General features: G+C 42.0%; 1 protein-coding gene across 4 annotated transcripts in view; it reads right to left on the reverse strand.

Moving 5' to 3' along the window:
* Positions 1-2,039: 2,039 nt before the first annotated feature.
* The window catches only part of RALGAPB (Ral GTPase activating protein non-catalytic subunit beta), a 64,780-nt gene continuing 45,604 nt past the window's right edge, over positions 2,040-21,215 (reverse strand). For all 4 annotated transcript variants that reach the window (XM_069808375.1, XM_069808368.1, XM_069808361.1 and 1 more), the window contains 12 exons: positions 20,572-20,759; positions 18,319-18,425; positions 16,524-16,676; positions 15,683-15,892; positions 14,563-14,721; positions 14,082-14,247; positions 12,861-12,983; positions 11,978-12,114; positions 11,075-11,183; positions 8,719-8,797; positions 8,010-8,158; positions 2,040-6,252 (listed from right to left, as the gene is read on the reverse strand). In XM_069808375.1, coding sequence (XP_069664476.1) covers positions 6,059-6,252; positions 8,010-8,158; positions 8,719-8,797; positions 11,075-11,183; positions 11,978-12,114; positions 12,861-12,983; positions 14,082-14,247; positions 14,563-14,721; positions 15,683-15,892; positions 16,524-16,676; positions 18,319-18,425; positions 20,572-20,759 — 1,774 coding nt within the window. In that variant the 3' untranslated portion in view covers positions 2,040-6,058. The remainder of the gene's footprint in view (positions 6,253-8,009; positions 8,159-8,718; positions 8,798-11,074; positions 11,184-11,977; positions 12,115-12,860; positions 12,984-14,081; positions 14,248-14,562; positions 14,722-15,682; positions 15,893-16,523; positions 16,677-18,318; positions 18,426-20,571; positions 20,760-21,215) is intronic.

The raw sequence follows: 21,215 nt of genomic DNA on the forward strand, positions 1-21,215 counted from the left end.
AAAACACTTCCCATTTCCACAGGTTCTGCTGGTGAAAAGGCACTTTCAACCTGAGGCCCTGAAGTGAGCTTTCTAGCCTCCTAAAAGAGCTCAGCAGTGGCCGATCCTTCCCCAACACCCCTCCTCCAAAGGGCCCTGGGCTGGGACAGTGCCCTCAGCCCTCCAACCAACCCCTATGCCTGCCAGGAGCTCCCCTGGGCACCCCCCCACCATCCCTCTGGGCTGCCATGCAGGATGGGGCCAAGGAATCAGGGGTGCCCACTCCTGCCAGCAGCACGAGGGCCAGCATGTTGGCAGACCTGCAGGCAGCTCCCAGCCGGAGGACAGGCATCCCCATGCTTGCCAGCACAGCTCAGGGTGGGGAGATTTATCTAACACCCAGCTGAAGGCTATCAGCATCTTTATCAATAACACTGGGAAAAAAAAGAGGGGGGCTGGCAGTAGCTTAGGATGACAAGCACTGGTGCAGGATGAGTCTGCAGCACCCCAGGTGCAGCGTGTGGCAGGAGGGATTTGGGCTGTTGGGTGACCTGCCACCAGACTACCTGCATTTCAGCGTGGCCAAGCGCAAGTTCATTTATTGAGGGACAAAGAGCTTGTCCACTTCGGGCTGAAAACCTGTATTATGAGCACCGCAGCAAAGAAAAGGATTTTTGCAGAGGAGCAGATGTCAGCTGAAGCGCAGCTCCCTGTACAGCTGAAGCATGGCCAGAAATGGCGCTCTGCAAAATGAAAATTGGGGAAAAGCCACTGGGAAAGCAATAGGAAGAAGCCTGCAGTGGGTGAGAAGCCTGCGGCAGCAGGCAGGACACATGGCAAGGACAGCCGAGGTTTCCCTGGCCCCTGGGAGAGGGATGGACCGCTCTGCCCGGTGCCCTTCTTTTCCTTTGTAGGGAAGGAGAAAGCATCAGACCCTCAAAACCAACCCCAGAAAGCCCTCTCTGCTACTGACCCTATGCTTTGGACTGCAGAGAAAGATATTTCACTATTTATCACTCATTTCTGTGATTCTTCAGAGATCAGCGTGGGACCTGCCCTAACCTTCCCTGGAAGCAACATGGCAAAGAGCTCAGGCAGGTGGCCCAAGGCAGGGGGGAACCTGCTGAAGTTATCAAAGAGGGAGCTGGCAGGAAAACCAACATTCATGTTGCCCTGTTTGAGGTTCCTGGAACCATCATCAGTTCAGTGGTTTTGTTCCATGTAAGTCAACATGCAGACAGCTGATGAAAGGCTAACGTCCCAAAGGTAGCATCTCACATTCAGAGCTGCAGTGAAGGTAAAGTGCCATGGACAGCACAGGGTAACTGACGGGTAACCACCAGCTGGTGCCCCAGCAGCAAAGCACTGAGACACACAGACAGGGTCCTGCCAGACCAAACACCGCAGCCCTGCCCCAGGGAACCCCCAGAGAGAGTCAGCAAGAGCTTGTCACCTCCCTGGGGAGCTTAGAGATGGTCCGACAACAGAGGGGCACTGACAAACCCTACCTTCTACCACAGGTTTCCTGAAGCTTTCCTAATCCCCCAGAGCTCACTGGGTGCATCGCCTTCGCAGGACACAGGACGCTCCTGCACTGCTGCCCAGCTCTTCTCCTAATCCAAAGAATTGAGCAGTCAGATTCTTTATCCTCAGCCTGCACAGACATAAATAAGAGCTTTCTCTAACACTAGCAGGACTCTCTGCTGCATTTTAACCACACAGCTTTATTGTGGGAACTTCCCCAGTCCTGCTCACAGGGTGTCAGCAGAGCCAGCTGCGCAGCCAGGAGACCTACACCAGAGATCGGAAGCAGCATCTTGAGCAACCGGAGAATATTTGCATTGCAGGAGCATTGGGTCTCCCTTTAAAAGCTGTGTTTCCATGTTTTCATTCCCCATACCATCAAGATGCAACATGATTCCTTAAATATAAGCTGGTACACTGTTACCATAGCTGCTGCGTTTACTACATCCATCTGCTATTTCCCTGGGAAACATCTCTATTGGCTGATAATTTCAACCAAAGGCACTGGAAAATATTAAAAATCGACAATCGCAAAGTTACTAGATAAGAATCTTTAAAATTTATTGGACTAATTGTATTACATTCAATATTTGATGTGTTTCTCCTGGACAAAGAATTGGCATAAATACAAACAAGCCTTTGTGTGCCTTCCCTAAACAAATAAGAGATAAAGTACTAGACAAGGAAACATAGTTCACATCTTCATATTTACATTTTGCCTTTACTTTACAACTTAGCGCCAGGAATATTTACAGAAAAATACAATAAGAACAAAAAGATCATGTCTTGGCAACATACAGAAATTCATACAAATTGTACATGATTTGAAGCACATGATATCTGGCATTCTCATTTTTAATTGCTCCTGCTAAATTCCATGTGGAAAAGGTCTGTGTTTGCCTTCAAAGACATCACTCAATTACGCAATCATTAAATCACATCAAATTTGTCTGTTAGATTGAAATTTAGTTCTCTTGTCTTTCTGAGCATGCAGAACCTCACAGGAAAGAAATACAGTCACCTATGGAGAACCCAGCACATATAGCCTGTTGAGCAGTGAGGGGCTGCTCTTCCCTATGGCCTTGTGCACACATTGCTATCCACATAGACACCTCAATTTCCACAGGCACTGTCCTTCCCATCTCCCGTTTGCTGTAAGGTTGCAACACCTTTTTTAAAAGTACCTTTTAAAAAATGCTTTTCTTTAAAAGAGTCTTTATTAAGGTACTAAAACTTCTGTAATTTCAACACTGTGTTTAACAAGGTGACAATGGTCCCCCCTCTTTCTGCACCATTAAAAGGATGCCATCATTTAAAGCAGAATTATGAACCCAAACAGAAGGGTCTTAAGAAAAGAGAAAGTCTCAGTTTAGTTATTATGGCAACATCTGCAACTCATCTTTTGCAGCACTATGTTACCCGCAGGGTCTAGACTAACATCAAGCTATGCACAAAGCAAGTGGTCAATACTTGTCAGCTCTGATCAATAGGAATGCAAACCCAAGCCACACAAGTTGTGAAGTTGAAAACTCAATACAGCAGTTTGTGAAGAAAAAAGAGTCTGGATTCTTGACTAACATGTTCTTGCAATCGCAACTGCAATAAATCTCATTTGCTCTAACCTTTTTGGGGAAAAAAGCTCAAGGCTGTACCCTGGACTAGCTGAAGCCATCGGAGTTTGGCCCCTGACTTTGACCGGACAAGGATTTCATTCCCAAATCAGTGTTTTACATTTTATTATGAGGTTGGAGACCTCTCTGTGCACAGGGGAAGGAGGGACACTCCTTGCAGACACCTTCCACCGGCACAGGTCTGCCAGGGGCACTTGCTGCTGCAACTGGCATCCAAACCAAGTGGGATGGCAATACATTTCTGTAATCACAACACTTTTATACTAAACTGCAACTTTCTTGAAGGTTCACCTTTCAAGGTAGTAAAAACCAACACTTATGGCCAGGTCACACCACTAGTGTGTAATATGTTAACCAGCTGGTTTTACAAATCAAATTAAGCAGATTATAAATGCCTACTCCCCCAGCAGTGGGATCAGCAGCAACAGTGTGCGCAAAAGTTATCTTCTTTCAAGACTTCTGAAAAGTTGCATTGCTTTCACAGTTGTTACTGCTCAAGTGGGTGCCATACCCATGTTTTAAATGAACATGGAAGCAGACCCAAGACTATTCTTCAGCCAAGCACAGACCTTTTTAAAAAATTAAATTTTCAGGCAGTCCATTTGGCTGTCTTGGGACTTTGGAAAATATCCAGGGTTTCCCCAAATGCACACACCTTTACATTACTGAGTGTACCCAAATGCCTGAAAGTAGTATCTTTTGCAGCTCATTACTATATAAACCAGTGACTTTGCATATAACATACACTTAGCTATGGTACATGGGTTCTGTTGTTATGTTATTGAAGATGTGCAGACATTTGATTGCTCAGTATGTTTATTTGTTACACATGCATTGGTCATGCGTTTTAAATCAGTAGACTAAAGTGTGTTTGGCCATTAATTAGATCCAATAGGTACATACAAGATGTGGGTAAATTTAGTGTCCGTGCATTAAATTGATACTGGCAAGAGTCTGGCAGAGGAATGAAGCTGTCCAATTTCCCTTCACAACTTTGCCAATACACCTTAATACTGCCTTGTGACTCCTCCTGCCATTTGCAACCTAGGCATCGTGCAAGGGTGGGCCAGCCATCACGCTAACTTCTACAGTAGTTTTCTTTATGTGGTTTCACTTTTCTACTTGCGATTCACTTGGATCAAAATCCAGAGCTCCGGAGTTGAGAGGCTAGTGCGCCTGTCCCCTGCAACAAGCACACGTCACCTAAAACCCCTTCGGTTGACATCCTGAAAGTCCTTTCACATGTATTTTTAGGGGGCTGTGTTTCCATTAACTCTTTGTGAAAAACCACATGAAAAGACAGGAGCAGGGTGCGTGCTTGGCAGGTAAGTTGTAATGAAACAAGTAAAACTGTTTCAGGTCAGAACTGTTGAAAAAGTAACTCTGAAATATCAAAATTAAATGACTGACAGGTATTACTGCAATGCATATTAAAAATCTAATAAAAACACTTTTGGAATAACATGAGGAGATCCCCAAATTCCTGCTCACACTCATAGTCTTACATTACCTGCTTACTGGAAGGAAAAGGACACGTGTTGCTGCCAGTGATCACAAACTGCATCTACCCAGGAGTGCCAGTGATGATTCATTACTGCAACACAAGTTAAGATTGCGCTGGGAGCCTGAAAGTGCTCCCAAGGCTGCCAGCGCCCACTGCAGCTTTTATATTCCAGGTATTAAATTTGTAGTTGTAAACATCTTTTCCCAGCACATCCTTCCAAGTCCCGAACACATGAAATCCACAGTCTGAAAATGAAAGCTTCTGACCTAGGTGAAAGGGAACCACCACTGCTGAGCATGAGAAAGCACAGTAGATTCAAAACAATTTTAACTCCAAAGGGGCTTTCACGGAATGGCAAGTTAATGAGGAAAAAGAAGAATTATTGAATTTTCTTTTCAAGTTGTTTTAGTCTGTTTAACAGGAGCTTCTGAAAAGTGTTGTAGAAGCTGCGAAAACTGCTTATGCTATAAATATCAGGCAGGAGGCAGCCCCACAATCTCAGATTTCAATCCAAGGGAAGGAAAGCAAGTGATGTTTATGCTTTTTATGGAAACAGTGAGTAGGTGATACAGACACTTCAAAATAAATTAAATAGTTGCATAAAAAAATTTAAAAAAAAAATCAAGCTACTAAAATTAAATGTGACATTTTGCAACAGACCTGAAAGTCATAACCTTGTTTTCATATAACCAAGAGCTCTTATCTAGTAACAACTCATGTTGGAAAGTCAGGTAATTTCAGGCGGTGTTTGTTGTCAGCGTGACAGAAATCTCCTATGCAGATGGACTCGCTCCCAGCCACAGAGGGAACTGTAAAATACAGCATCTTGGCTATGAATTTCATGACCTGATGTTTCCAAGCAATCTTCCTCCTCTTGCTTTTGGTACACAAATTTGTTACAAGCAGTGAAGGATCTTCTGTTGAGCTCTGAAGCGGGGCTGAAAATGTCTTAAGTTCTTGCAGGGATAGTTAATGCTCTGAAACAGACTCCTCAACGGAGAGATCCTGGCTCCCTTCTCCTTTAACATGTGGGTGTAGTGAGATGTCTGAAGGCAGGTTTGTCTGTATTTTGTTTTCCATCCTTATATACAGAGATGGCTTTGTTTTGATTGTTTTCCTCTCACAGAATGAAACACAGTTCCTAATTAGTCTGGAATAGATGATTGGGTGAAGAGATTATGTTGCTAGCATCCAGGAAGACTGGAATTAAGTGATCTTTTGAGGGTAGGTGAATTAAGTCAATATCCCAACTGCAATCTTTTGGATTCATTTCTCATTCCTCCCACATGGTATCTGCTGACTTGTGCTAGAATATGATTTCCTGAATTCCAGAGGGCTGACAAAATTGTTGTTGTTATTTAACTGTTTTCATTACTGTAGCCACCAAGCTCTGATCTAATTGTCCTGGAAGGATAATGACCTAGGGGTTGCAGTTCTTGAGCCCAACCTCCTGGAAAAGCGAGGTATAAAATTCTGGCTCCAGCTGCCTGTTCCGGTATTTATTGACAATGTCTGCTATTTTCTGTTTTCGGCGGACATGTGGGGGGTTGTATGAATCACTTTCCAGCCTCTTTCTCCGACAAATATTTATTACTGTCTGCCTCACTAAAAAACCTGAAAAAGAAACAACATTTGAATCAAGTTTAAACAAATTCAACTCTGTCCCCCTTTGCTGCCTTCGCAGCTAATGACAATTTTGGGTACAGTCCCATCTAGAAATCCAGGGGAGATGCTCAGCACCACCAAGTGAAGAACTTTTCTCAATGAGTAGTTGATAACAGATAACCATGGTCCCAGGCCTGTAAGGACATTTTACTGTGAGAAATGAGTAAGAAATGGACTAAGTCATTGGTACCCTAAACTGGCTGGACGAGGAGGAAGATTTCTCTGTTTTGCCAGAGCCAAGCAACTGCCTGCAACAGCACCCTCAGGACCAAGAGGGGAAAGACTCCAGGGCAGCTAATAAAAGAATCACAGTGGTACAGTCCCTAGCCATGGAGCATGAGGACTTGCAGAGCTCGGGTAGGCCCTGAGGTTGCACCAGGTAATGCCAGGGGAGCCTTCAGCATGAAAAAAGTACCCATCAGTACTTTTTTCCAGTAGGAGTTGCAGAGCTGTCTCCCCTTGGAACAGGGGATGAGGAAAGACTTGACAAGAATGTGGTGGGGAACAGGTTCCTCACTGCTTTGCTACTGTTACCTCTAACTTATACTGCTGTATATGGCAGGGAGGAGAAGGTTGGGAATCAAAGCAGTAACATTTGGTCAAAGCTGGCAGTAGACTTGATCCTATTTTATTCTAAAATGAAATTCATATGCCTCTAATGAAGTAAGTGTCTATTAACCCCTTTGCTGTTTCACAAGGACTTTCTTACAGCACAGTGTCTTCTTTATCTAGGAGACCTGATTCCTGACTGCACACAAGCCACATCTGCTGAATTTAGAGACGAGACAAATTTTATTATATTAATTTCATTATATTAATAGTCCTTATGCAGCTGAAAAACCAGCCCAACTCTAGGAAAACACACCTGATTCTTTTCCAGTACAAGCCATCATCATCAGCTGCATTCACAAATGTTGTTTAAAGGCCCAGTCTGGCTTCAATTTCCCCATCACTGAATTAAGCATGCAAAAACCAGAACCTGAAAATTAGCCCCAACAGACCCCTACAACATTAGTTTTATGGTTACGTACAAGTATCCTAGTGTTCGTTTATTCATTTTGCTCTGTCTTGTGAATTGCTCTCACTGGAGTAAGATTTCCAGTTACTGAAGCTATAGTAGCACAGATACCAATACAGATCCATTAATCCATCCAGGAACACAGCAAAAGGCAGATAGCACACACAGATCCCTGTTAACACATGCCTGCACTGTAGGTTAAGTACTTTTATTGAACACATTAAAAAAATCCTCAATTGCTGTGGCTTTTAATCCCTATCTGGCTTTAAAAACAGAAGGAACAAACACAGCATGCCAGCACAGTCCAAAAATTCAGCAGTACCCTCTGGCAGTCAACATGCAGTAGCACCTTGGCTCTCAATGCTAAACACCAGGGTCACATTTCTGATCTCTCTTATCTAAGTAACAGGCATTTACCTTTTCCTTCCACCATTACTAGTTCCAACCCTTCACTTCTCTCCTGCTACAATTGCAGTGGAGCCCTTCTATGCTGTCAGCTAAATGCTGACCACCTGCTCCCTCTGCTGTTCCTGCTACCACTGTTGCTGCAAAAACCATGTTTTTATTTCGCTCTGCCATGCCCAATACTTATTTCCAACGAAAAATTCCAGACCATGTATTTTGCAGATACATTATTTAAAAAAAAAAAAAAAAAAAAAAAGATTGTTCCTAAAAACCTTTAGCTTACCAAGAGCTCTCCTACTGACTATCATTCCATCCACCAATGGAATAACCATATTGAATTTCCCAGTTGCTCCTTGTAGTTTTATCCTGAATAAGCCAGTGTTTAAAGGATGGATGAAGATCACAGGAACTTCCTTCTCAGGAATGGTAGATCTTAAAAGAAAAACCACAACTGTTAAATCAGTTTTATAGCACTGTTTCAATTAATCTACAGATGAAAAATGACCACTTTAAGTGTTAAAAGAATGTTAAAAAATGTCTTGTGGCTAAACCAGCAGGACTCCTGGGTGCATCCTCTGGACTTCAGAAAGGTTTTATCAACTGTACTGTTTCTACGATCTTCTGTCAGAACAGAATTTGAGAACCCTGCAGACAGGGCTTTAAGCCTCACGACACATATGCAGCATTAACCACCTCACAAGGGAGTAAATCAGGAGGGAGCCTAATCGCAGACTCAAGATAAGATCTACCCATTTTCTGTTCCTTAATTTATGTTTAAACTGCAATGATATGAAAAGGTCTTTCATTTTTTCAACAAAAATATCCACTGAGGAAACTCATCTGTCTTTTTTAACATGACTAACTAGAGTTTTTGGGGTTGCCTCTAAAAGCTGAAGAATGCAAATAATATTACTCATGACTTCTTCTAAAGTGCAGCCTAAACTGCTGTCCACAAGAATCAAGAAAAATAATGAAAAGAGCAGCAGTCTTACCTTAGGGAAGTGCTACTATTGGCTGTGGTTTCCACACCAGTGCTAGTCTCAGACACCAGATCAGCAAGGGGGAAGTTTTCTGTAAGAACAGGCAGCACTGAATAAAGTTTATCTACCCCAGGTTTTGGGTTTTTTTCTGTTTTTGTACAAAGAAAGATTATTTATCATCAGCCAAAACCATGCAGTCCTCAAGCACTTACACCATGGATGTTCTTGCACTGCTAGTGATGCAAAGTCTTTGTTTTTAAGCTTAAGCATTCATGGAGTGTCTAGACACACCTCAGCCATCCTGTGCTCAACAGATTAGGTAACACATGTCCCAGACCCTCAATTCTCTCAATCCCAAAGACCAAAATCTCTAGAGGAACAGTGAAAGCAGAAAGGAGGTCAAGTACTTCAATCACAAACAGTGCTTTCAAATTATTATTCAACAGCATCTTCACCTATCCACAAGTAATCAGCCTCAAGAACAGTGCTGGGAATTTCAAACAATACCACTTCTCACATCTACAGTTCCCTTGAGCCCTGCTCCAACAAACATGGTATCATTCCTCAAATCTAAGCTCTGTAGATCCTCACCATAACCTACAACTCCGCTGCCATGCACTTGGTAACAAGTGACTGCATAATGAAAGTGCAGGAGAAGGAAGTAAGAGCTTGGATCCCTGGACAGGTACGTGGCACTTCCCATTACCTTGTCTAGGGGCAGGAACTGAGAGATGTTGAGAGTCATTCACAAAAGTACAGTTCAGACAGCAGGGCAGTGCTGACACCTCTTTCAGCAAAAAGTATAAGGCCCCAAAACAGCTTTTGCCATCAGACCTGGGATGCTAAGAGTATGCAAAAGCTGGAGCTAGCAGAGGGAGAGCATAGAGGGCCATGGAAACACTTTGAGATGGAGCAAGAGGAAGGACAGACAGTTGTAGTCTAGGCTATCACCCCCGTGGCAAAGTGACAACTTTTCCACTGTCCAGATTCAAAGATGTACAAGAAGCATAAGGCAAAACCCAAGAACATAAGGAGGATAAGGCAAAGCCTCTGGACTAGGAGCCACTTTCAAGAGCTGCCCCCCCTCCCCTCCCAGTCTAACTGCCATGCCTACTGAGGCTTGCAAACTCATTGCTTCAGGCCCAGAGCTCTGGGAGATTCCTACAGCTGCTGAAAAAAGCAGCCAAGCAGAAACATGCATGTGTAGCACAGTTGCTGCCTCTGCAGTGAGCTGGCTTTAGCTGCCACCCAGGAAAGTAGTGAGTCAGGGACACCAGTTTGGGAACCAAAGCGGCTGAGGGACTCCGGGACCTAAGGGAACACCCTCTGGGCCAATGTCTGGATAAGGGAATGATGCTGCAGAACTTGAAGTCCACCTCCTGGTTCCAGTAAAGCTCTGAGGGATGTGCTGTGGAGAAGGTGGTCTTGAGAATTTACACCTACACTTTATAGGAAGCTTCCTGTTGATAACTCCCATTCTCTTGGTTGCTTTCCTCTGGGAGGAGCTAAGGGCTTAATTAAGGTCCACCCTTACTGCCAGACTAGGAACCAGGATTAGAAATGAAAGATAAAGTATCAGTTACTGGCCAGTACTACAAACTCTGTTGGGCTAGGCCAGTACAGAGTGGCTGTCACATAGCACTAAAGCCAGGCCATGGCTTAGAACCAACACACAAGAAGCTCTTGGAACAAAAGGACTCCTCAAGCCTAGTAGCCAGCTGCCCACCATTGTCCATGCCATGGCTGTAACAGGATGGGCAAAGCTGGGTCTCTCCCAGGTCAGCCAGTACCCAGAGTCAGAGAGGAAACACGAAATTAAGAAACATTAAGTTGCATGAGGAGCAGGACCCTGTCTGAACAATGGAGCAGAAAGGAAGCTGGACTGCATAGCATGAAGTGGGCACCCTGAGCACAGAATAAATAAACCCTCCCACAAGATGGAACAGAAAGTTTCAAAGGTACCATCAAACCAAGAAGGATGATGATCTCTTCAGTACAGAAGCAGAAGGTGGCAGAAGTAATTTTTTTTAAAGGAAGAACAACAGATCCACTCTGAGGAGACAGCAGCTGAGGGGAACTCAAAACCACACTGGCCTTGTGTGTTAAGCTTAAGAAGGTGCATGACAGCATTTCACGTGTACTGTCAGAGCTAAAATAATCTGCAGACCTACATGCCACTGATTCATGTACACCCCATGGACCACCACTCAAATATCAAAGAATATTTTAGAATAATGTTTTAGAATCTTAAAAGACTCAGTTACAGACATTAATAAGGAGTTAGCATTTTACAGAGGAATGGAACAGAGTTTTTCCTCTGGTTCCTGCCCTGTTGTTAATTTAGCAAACAATAAAAACTTCTACGCACCTATATCATCATAACGTTCCACCCAGACCACATACACTTTGGTTTCAGGTCCCATTGGTGGAATGGTCCGGCCCTGAGGCACCCTCTTGGATCTGGAGGTAGGACTGAGCTGTTTTGAACACAAGGGAAGAGCAGCATTTGCAAATGTCCTGAGCTCAGTAATGCATCCAAAACGCATCTCCACAGCTGCTCCTTAATCTTTCAGGTCTTGGACAGGTACAACCTATTGAGATGGGGCAGCTGCGGTGGAACTATCCACTGAGAAACAGTAATATGGGTCTCCACAATATTTATATTCAACAAATTAATATACTCAATTTTAAAAAGTTGGTTCAAATTTTTCTTAATGTTCTCAAAGATCTTAAATCAGTAACTAAATATACATTTGGAAGTGAATTCTATACAAGAAATAAGCAGTTGTAAGTCCTTTGCTGTTACAGCAGTCCATGGTTTTCTGCTTTGCTACCATACAAAAGCAACTTCACATCTGATACTTCAGACACAACTGACACATACTATTTTAAACTGCGTAGGTATGAAAAGTGTTCATGTCTATCCATCCCAAATTTCCAAGCATGGATTTAAGTCTGAATTACTTTGTAAATACTGCATATGCTTTTTCCTGCATGCATTTCAAGATTGCAGTATGCAGAGTATTACTACTTAGTATGTTTAAGTTTTATATTTAATTAACATAATCTTGCAAGCTCCTACTGCAGGTGCAAATTCTGGTACGACCAAAGCAGATGTTAAAGATTAATGGCTAGGAACAAGTAGCTCCACATGCTAGGAAACCAAATCATACTATCAAAAAATGCTGTAGCATTGCCAGTGTGCTTCTCGGAAAAAGAAAGAAAGAAAAAAAAAAGCAAAAGCCATTTTTCAATGCAAGTTTTGCCTTACCCGCTGGGAGGGATTAAGGTTGTCTGTATGATTGGGGAAGAGTTCAAGTGTCAGAGACTGCTGCTTCAATATTCCTGGCAGCAGATCCATGTTGGAGTCGCTTTCTTGGTCGGAGACATTGCTTTCCAGTGAATCAGCTGTAAGCCAGAAGAAGAAAGGTGGGTTTTGTCTTTTCTTCTGCCAAAAACTTAAGCTGTCGTCACATGTAAGGTTTTGAAACTAAAAAAGGTTGGGAAGTTTTTGAAACTAAACATACATAGATTTATGGTCAAGTTAATACAGTGCTCAAAAAACAGGAAGAGGATTCAGTAGTGGACAACTGCCAGTTATTCTGGCAACAGACTGCAATTAAAGCACTCCCTGTGGATTTAAAAGTGTCCCATCCATTCTCCTATGGAAGGAGTCTCCTCCTTCCCATGGCTATCATTTCCTCACAGCCCTTTTATGCCATGGAACTATTGCACACAGGTTTTAGTGTGCAGAAGATGTCATGAAAGCTGTTGCTCACCTACATAGCAGTTGCGTGCATGCTCCTCCATGTGCTGCAGGAGCACATCATCAAGACAGGAGAAAAAAAAAGCATCACCAGTTGATGGTGAACCATACACCCCAACCTAATGCACCCAGGGTAACAGCAATACTGCTGTGCAAACCTGGACATATATTGAGGCTTAGACTGAGAAAAAGGGTCACAGAACAGATAACCACTTTAGGAAGGAGTCTAAGGATAACGAAGTTTAATTTAAACAGCAGCAGCTTTCTGACAAGGATCTTGCTAGACATACTACTAGTTAGCTTATTTAGGTTCTGCTTCTGAAAAAGCTCTCTAACAAAAGAAGTGCTGTTTCGGCTTTTGTAAACAGCATGTACAAAGTGATCTTACTTAGGGACTCCACTGGTGATGGGACAACAAAAGCAATTTCTGTCAGGGCATCCGCATAATACAGCACCTTCTTCTGCCCATTGAAGATACTTGCCCCAACATCTTCTGAAATAACTAGATCATCTGAAATGGACAGAAAAGGAAAAGTTTAGTCAAAAGGAAGCTCTACCTCTATACACTGCCTCAGGAGAAGACCTTCCAATACAAGGTGCAATCAAGGAGAAGAAATCACACAAATCATTTTAAAAAATGAAAAAGATTTCACAGTCAGGTCTCATGACTAACAACTATTTTCAAAAAAATGTTTTTGCTATCTTGAAGGAAATGGAATTTTGGACTGGGAGAGGATTTATTTTGAACATATTTCCATTGTACTGCATACCCTATTTCCCTCAGATTGAGTAATCTAGTAAGCACTTCTGCCACAAGAATTCATCTAGTAGCTATTTCTAACCATTCCCTCTAACAGACATCATTCAGTTAGTCATTAAATTTCCAAAGGATTCTAACATTTGTAACTTCAGTCTGATACTATTCTAGAATTCAAGCCAGTTTCTACAGACTATCCTTTATGTCTTTTCTTCTGCCAAGGAGAGTTAGAAAAAGGCTCTCTTAAATCAAACCCAATGCAAGAAAGCTTCTTGTTCTCAGCCCCCATTTATTGCCTTATCACAGTTGGTCAGTGCATCAGGCCTTCACAGTACAAAGAAAACAATTCTTTGGTGGAGCCATGCTGTAAGTAAATTACAACCCCCAACACCCTCCCCTTTCCCGCTTCCCCATACCACTACCAGAAAGACTAGCAAGGACTTTAAGCTGAATGATTTCTATGATCCATTTTACAGAAGGGTTCCTGGGATAGCTGCCTCAGCAAAACCAATGGAGCAGTGAAATTCAGCATGCTGACAAGAGAGGTGGCTGGAGGCATGCAGGAGCCTCCAACCCATGCTTCACCATCAGGAAAGCGTTCCTGCATCTCCAGAGGTATTTCTTGCCGAGGCTACTTCCTTGCAACAACATACAGACATTAGTTTTGCTCACTTTGACTTTTGCTCACTTTAATATTTACGCATTCCTTTCTAGTAAACATCAGCATTTATCTGAAAAAAATATGCAAGTGCTCAGATAGTAAATTTAAAATTTCTTGCTCCTGAATGCCTATCTCCTAAAGGAGCCTAAACATTTTAATTTAATATTACACCATATATTACTATGTGTTACCTTGTTCAGGTCCCTCTTCATCACTGCAGCTATTGATTGACCAGCTTGTTGAGACATGGCCAGTCCACCCAGGGTGCTTCCCCACATCAACGGACCAGCCAAGAGACAGCAAGAACTCCAGGAAGTGTGGCTGAACAATTCTGGAAGACTCCATGTTCTTCAGGATCTGAAACAACCAGCAGCACTGTGGTAGGTACAGGAGACTCCAGGAAGCAGCTCTCTTCCTCCCCACTTTTTTAGTCAAAATTTTGTGTCACCAGCATGGCTTTGCCAAAATATAGCTATTTGGCAAGCCTAGAACCCCTGACTTTCTACATGGACACTACTTCCTGCTTCCCAGCATCCTTTGTAAACAAACAAGAAGCCCAGAACCCCCGGTTCTGATACTCCACTCTAGTCATTAGCAATAATGCTTTATTCACTTGAGGATTACTGGAAACAAGACAATATAAGCTAGTTGGCACTCTACACTTCCACTTACCTCCTGGCTTGTTTTCTGGCCTGCCTTCATGTAGAAAATGAAAACAGTATCAAAAGGACGACATGGTAATAAATCCAAGTAGCCAAGGTCATCAAAAAACCCAGGAAGAGCAGAGTCAAGTGCAATCAGGTGAGGAGGAAGACGACTGTTAGCAGGTTCCTATCCAATAGACAGAGTTTAACAGCTTAAAAAAACCCTTTCCTAACTGAAAAGGTCTTTATGGTTTCAGTAACAATCCATTAAAAAATAAAAAGACAATTTCCCTTTTCTCCTAAGTGCAAAATCATACACAAATTTCTGATGCAATATAATCCTGTTACTGTAAAAGAGTAACAGCAAGCATAATAGTTTGACAATTTGCTGCATTCTACTCTCCTCATTAAATAGAAAGGGTATTTTGCCAGCAAAATGGATATAACGTTTTGCTCAAAAAGAGTGCTAGCTACTACAACAAAAGCAGCAGATACTTTCAAAATATCACAACTATACACAGTCACATGTGTAGTTTTATATTTATTAACTTATACACCAATAATATGTAAAATACTAAGCACTTTTAGACACTGTTTTTGCAAAAGCTCCATTATCTACTTTTGTCGATGGTTTTCTGGAAGGAAATGCAACAACTAGAAGGCAGAATTTCAAATTAAGAATATGGATCATCTCTATAAACTCTTCTTAACCTTAAAAAGAAAGCTCTATAACCTATATATACTCCCAGGTGTTTATATACGACTAGACCACTTCAGCACAATCATCTCTGGAGCAGAACTTGTAAGGCAGTCATTTCAGAAACTCTTAAAGTACCACCCCAAAACCTAATTCAAGATGGGGAAATGATTTAAAGTATGAACACATGAATATGATAGCTGATATACCCCCTGCAAAAATAAAGATACAGCTACCTCTTCAGAGCATGTTCAGCTTGAGGCATAGCCTTTCACAACCCTGCTCTCAATCCTGGAAGACTGGAAACCATCACTTTATTTGTTTAGACTAGAGCTTAACAGTAGTTGGAATTACACAGAAAGTCTTCCACTAACAAAACAGTTTTCTTTTGCCAAGTCAGACCATACGGGTACTGAGGGCATTTGCACAACACTAAGAAGTATTAGGTCACCTTCAGTGCCTCTAGTGAGAGAAACCCAAAGTGAGAGAGGAACAGGCGTGCTGTCTGGAACTCCTGTGCCGGCGGTGGGGGCTTACACTCCGTGATCGGATCGGGAAAGCTCTTCTTCCGCCACTCCTCTTCACTTTTCTGATCTATGGAAGTCTCAAAAATAATCTGCTGGGCCATGCCATTCCTCAGCTTCTCATGTCGGTCTTCAAGCTGAAAAACATCGTATGAAATGCTGATTCCACCAAGATCACCAAGATCCACTAAGAAAACAGCTCCATCATTTAGGAAAGCTGTAAGTCACAGGTAAAGCAGCAGCTGCACCACCACCACGATGTTTACTAAAGCACTATCAACTTGCAGTGTTACAAAGTGAACAGCTAAACACCCTGTTTGCATGGGAGAGCTGTTGCAAATTTATGTATCCAGTACCAGCTACAGCTTCTCCCTTTCAAGTGAACAGAAACTAACACATTTGGCACTATGAAACTTTAAAATATTTTTTAGACATGTACCTCCCTCCTCCCCCGGGAAGTCTCAAAAAAGCCCCTTCCATTTCCCTAGCAGCAACAAAATGCAAGTTATTGCTTCCTAGCAATACCAGGATATTAGGATCTGTAATAAAACAGGTTGAGCAGTGCCTCCCAAAAAACACATCCAAGGCATTATCATCTTCCTGGAGAAGTGTACAGATTTCATTAGTTTGCAGAGGTTATTATTCCATTAATATGAAATTAGTCAAACTCAAGAGTAAGACTATTTACAGTAAGACATTACTGTACAATTCATGAACAGACAAAAAACCCCAAGAACAAAATTAAGTCAGAGACTAAGAGTTACTTACTTCCTCATTGACAATTTCATGTAAATCAGGAATGCTCAAGTCAGCTTTCACAAATGGGATCTTGTCCACTTCTTCAGGAAAAGGGCGGTGCTTCACACTGTATTTCAATCCAACATCATTTTTAGGAGCTGGTCGAGGTTCTGGTACAAAAGTCTGATAAAAAAGGGGGATAATTTTTACATTCAAGGCATTGTACCACTAGACAATACTTCATTATAATAGATGGAAAATGTTCCCTCCCCCCTCATGATCAGAAATACACTAATCCATTAGTGAGAGGTATCATTAAAAAACATTCAGTAACTACTTTAAACTAATAGATTTGTATTAAAAATGTGGCTGTAAATTTTGAGACACAGTTCTGCCCATTTTGGTGGCTGGACTCCTGGAACCTATGAACCCTGCTTACCACCTAAGCTCTAAGCAGTTGCAAATCCCAGTAAAAGTGGCAAGCTTACGTGGCAACATCTTATTTTCAATCCATTCTAACCGAATTGAGCGAAAGCTACCAACTGTTTGAGAAGCCTCCATTTTAAACCTGCTGACTATGATGTTCATGACAAGTCCAGCTGAGAAGTCCTGGAAGAGAACAGCAGCAACGCTGTGGACCAGGAATGAGATGCACTGCCTGAGTATCAAAAGGGCTTGCATAATGTACGGTAACGCAACTTTGACATTGTTACTAGATTATGTTCTAAACTGTTAGTATGTAATTCAAAACTTGAAGTTACCAATGAAAGCAACAAAAGATCTAGGTGCAGGTTTGCAGGTGCATAAGGTCCAATCAAGCAAGACCTTTAATTACATCTTGAGTGCTGCTTTATAAATTTATTTACTACCATTACACTTCAAAAGGGCAAAACTGTTAACGTTAAAGTTACAGAATGCCTTTCAGTTTGAAAAGTTCCCTTAAAACTGGTAAGGAGGTCAGCAGCCAGGACATGACTTCTACTTTGGTGTGGAGGTAGCACACTCTGACTGACGCTATTTAGCGAAATGGCTCAGCTTCAGTGACAGCACAGTTCCAAAGGCATCATGGAGAGGGTCTTCCCAAAGGCTGCTTTGCAGAGACCATATTCATCTAAATGTGAACATGACAGCTGAAACTGACAAGCCCTCATTTCAGCTACATTATTATTTCCTTTATTCTACTGAGGGGCACATGAAGAGTTTGAAGATTTGGAGAAGTTCGCAAACAGACAGAAATTTTGGTAACAGAAGGACATGCTCCACTAGACAACTGCAATAAGAAATTTTACTATAAAATGAGATTGGGGTATTTCTCCTCCACTGTTCCTCTCCAGAGCCATTCCAGAGTTCATCTAGATAATTATATTTTTTTCACAGCAGGTTTACAGCCATCTTTGCAACATTGGGCTTTGTAGCTTGAATAGCTGTTCTCTCTGCAGCATCTCATTCTACACCTCCAGACTTTGCTCCATCTTCTGCAAGGGCTTTGCCTGACATCCTAAAATCAGTACCAACACCCATACCTACACAGTAAATATGCCATCCATTGCCCCATCACCTTGGAAGATGGTTTCAGAAAAAAAAAAAGGAAAATGTCTCCTCCCCTTGAACAAGTCTAGAAGACAACAGCACTTTCACAGCCTGTATTTAATATTAATCACAAGTTGTAAAGAGTCACCAGAGATGTGTCACATTACCTACAGCTAAAGGCCCCGTGGCTCAGCCTTAATGTATAATCACCAGCTCTGTGGGGCTGTCTCACATTAGTGGAATTTCTGCTGAACATCTCTAAGTTAAAGATTTCTTTACGGGCTTTGATAGAGACCTTTTGATTTGCTTTAGCTCCTCTTGGTAAAAGACAGAGTTGCTGGGCCCATGCAAATCTTCCAGATGTCCCACGGATCAAAACCGTGACAGAGGGGAAAGAGTCATCTGCAAAGCACATGGTTAAGAGAATAATACATTGTCAGAAATTGCAAACAGTTCACCAGAAACACAGGCATGATGACAGACATTTTGTTTTCAAGGTTAACTCCTCCCTGACCCTGAAGACAATTCCTGGCAAGAAGTGAGCAATTGTCCTCTCTGCAGCAGGAAGTACTAGTCTACTTTGTGGTCTGTTCAGTAGTTGCCAGCTCAGTTTCATCATTAAAAGTTTCATCCAAATTCATGCAGATCACTGTTTCTCTCCAAATTATTTCCAGGAAGTAAAAAAACATTGTCCAGCCACTGCCTGTTTAGGTAAGACAAATGACCATATGGAGAGACAGTTTCCATGACCTTCCAGAAAGGTCCCACACAAATAGCAGCAATAAGAACAGTGGAAGGACAGGAGATAATGGTCAAAGTAAGACAGGGGAAGATTCTGACTTCACATCATGGAAAATTTTTCACCACAAGGAACAGGGACACAGAGAAGCTGTCCTCACAGGTTTTCAAGACCTACTTGGACAACGTCAGGTTGCATTGTCCTGGTCTGAATTCAGTATTGACCTTGTTTAGAGCAGGAGGTTAGACAGCAGATTCCTGAGGTGCCTTTCAACTTGCAGAATGATAGTTTTAACATTGCAGGGATTTCAGACTTCCTTTGAGACTTCAAAGGCCACTGATATTAGCCACCTTAGAAGAGGGATCATCATACCTCTACAGCTTTTCTTTTTAAAATTATTTATCTTTCGTGCATATAAACCACAAATTGACACCATCAGGTAACTAGCAGATATATATTCCTTCCCCTGTATTTCATGGGAAGCACAGGGTGCAGCATAGCTACAGAAGCACACATATAGACAAACCAAACCAGCTACCCACAGTCATGCACTTCAGTGATCTGCCTCAAAAGTGATTTGACATATTTGTGCATTACTGCAATTAATCTTGTAATTGAAAGGGGATTTGTAAGCAAGTTATGCACAGCAAGAAAAGCCAATCTAATCTGAGATTCTAATAGCTTTACAGGAGTCCTCAGTAATGCATTTAGCAGATGCAGAGTAAGGATGAGAATTGCTCAGCCATTCCAGCACGCTCTAATCCATTCTATTCAGGAACATGCTTGCTCAAACACAGACTGCAGGTGAACATGCAGCAATGGCTCCCAGCATCAGCACTTTCTGCAAGATCTATTCAATGATTCTCAATGAGGTTGGAGCACTCTGGACTACAACTCAAAACAACAACTTCTTAGCCAGCTCATGAAGTTCTGTGCAATCTCTGTTTTCAAGACTAGTATCTAGACTCCATTCTGTCCATAGATGAAGAAAATATATCTGTTGCAGAGCAGCAGATCTAACACACATTAGTCTTAAACTGAAGTAGCATACAAGAGAATTTTCATCTATTCTGTTAGGTAATGCCAGGATACATGAAGACTTACAGGGGGATCAGTTATTCAGTTCAAAGCTTCATGTAATTTAATACCAGATTTTTTTAATAAATTCTTGTTGGTCAAAGCATATGAGGCTGAAACTAGGCAGATTCAGCTGTGAAAGCCAATACCCTGTGACAGATCTCATTTACAGTAGGTGTCATTGATAGAACAGGATGGTACACTGGAAAGTCATAACAGCTCCTAAGCAACTAAAGCCCATTTGAGCTGAAAGCACCCACAGAAACATTTAGTAACAGGAGACCTGAAGCAAGCAAAAGCAACTGCGCAAGCATAAAGGTATCACATCAACCATCACATCACCATCTGTTGAGCACTTATCACTATCAAGCCTCCTATACTCTTTATATTTTCATTCTTTTATGAACAAGGATGTTTTCAAAATCTAATGCTATTGCTTTTGTCCACCAGCAATAGTTTAGATGGCAGTCAGCTGCAAGTATCTGATCTAACTGGGTGAAAGAAACAGACAACTGCATGAACAATTTGGATGAGCTTGTGTATGTTGGACTATCAGTGGCATTAAAGTTATTCCCACCACTTCATCCCAGAACAACACTGTTCAATCACATGCCCACAGAACAGGTAAGCCCCTGAAATGTGAGAGAGACACTTGATGAAGCACCTTTGTTTTGCAGCTCCATACAGAGAGTTTTAACCAGAGGAAGAAGGAAACGGGAAGCAGGAACTTACTCTGTTCATTCCCTAGAGGCTGCTCCAACATTGCCAGGATGACACTATTATCCAAAACGAAGTAACGGAAGCTATGCTTATTTATGGTAGGTAAACGAGAATATTTAATTAATGTGGTTTCATTCACCAAGCTGCAAGGAGAAGCAGGGCCACTGGGAGAAGGAAATGCTCCAAGTAACTGCATAATACTGCAAGTGAGAAAAAAAAATTAACAGTTATGACAGATTAAGACAACGAACTGTTCCAGCCAAGCACAGACTTTCATTCATGTTTTTAATTTTTATCTTGACATAGCAGTTACCCTACTCTATCAGGGCAAGCCTGCCCTCTCCCATCAGCTTGTTTTAAAACAGAACCAGTAACTTCAGAAAAACACATGAAAACCTACAAAAAAGTACTCTGCCTACATAATGAGTTTCTTTATAACCTACGTTATAAAGATCTTAAGATGTGCTTTAAAGCACAAAAAACTTTACCCTTCCACAGCTTTTTTCTTGTTCATTCTTATAAGAAGAATATGGATGATTGGAGATAATCATCCATATTTTAGCCCACTCATATCAACAAACAAGGCAGACATGGTAGATGCACTAGTTATTATTGTCTTTGGTTTCTTCGAGTACAGATTACATTAACTTTAAATC

Source organism: Haliaeetus albicilla, chromosome 2 (assembly GCF_947461875.1).
Source record: "Haliaeetus albicilla chromosome 2, bHalAlb1.1, whole genome shotgun sequence".
Classification (NCBI taxonomy): Eukaryota; Metazoa; Chordata; class Aves; order Accipitriformes; family Accipitridae; genus Haliaeetus; species Haliaeetus albicilla.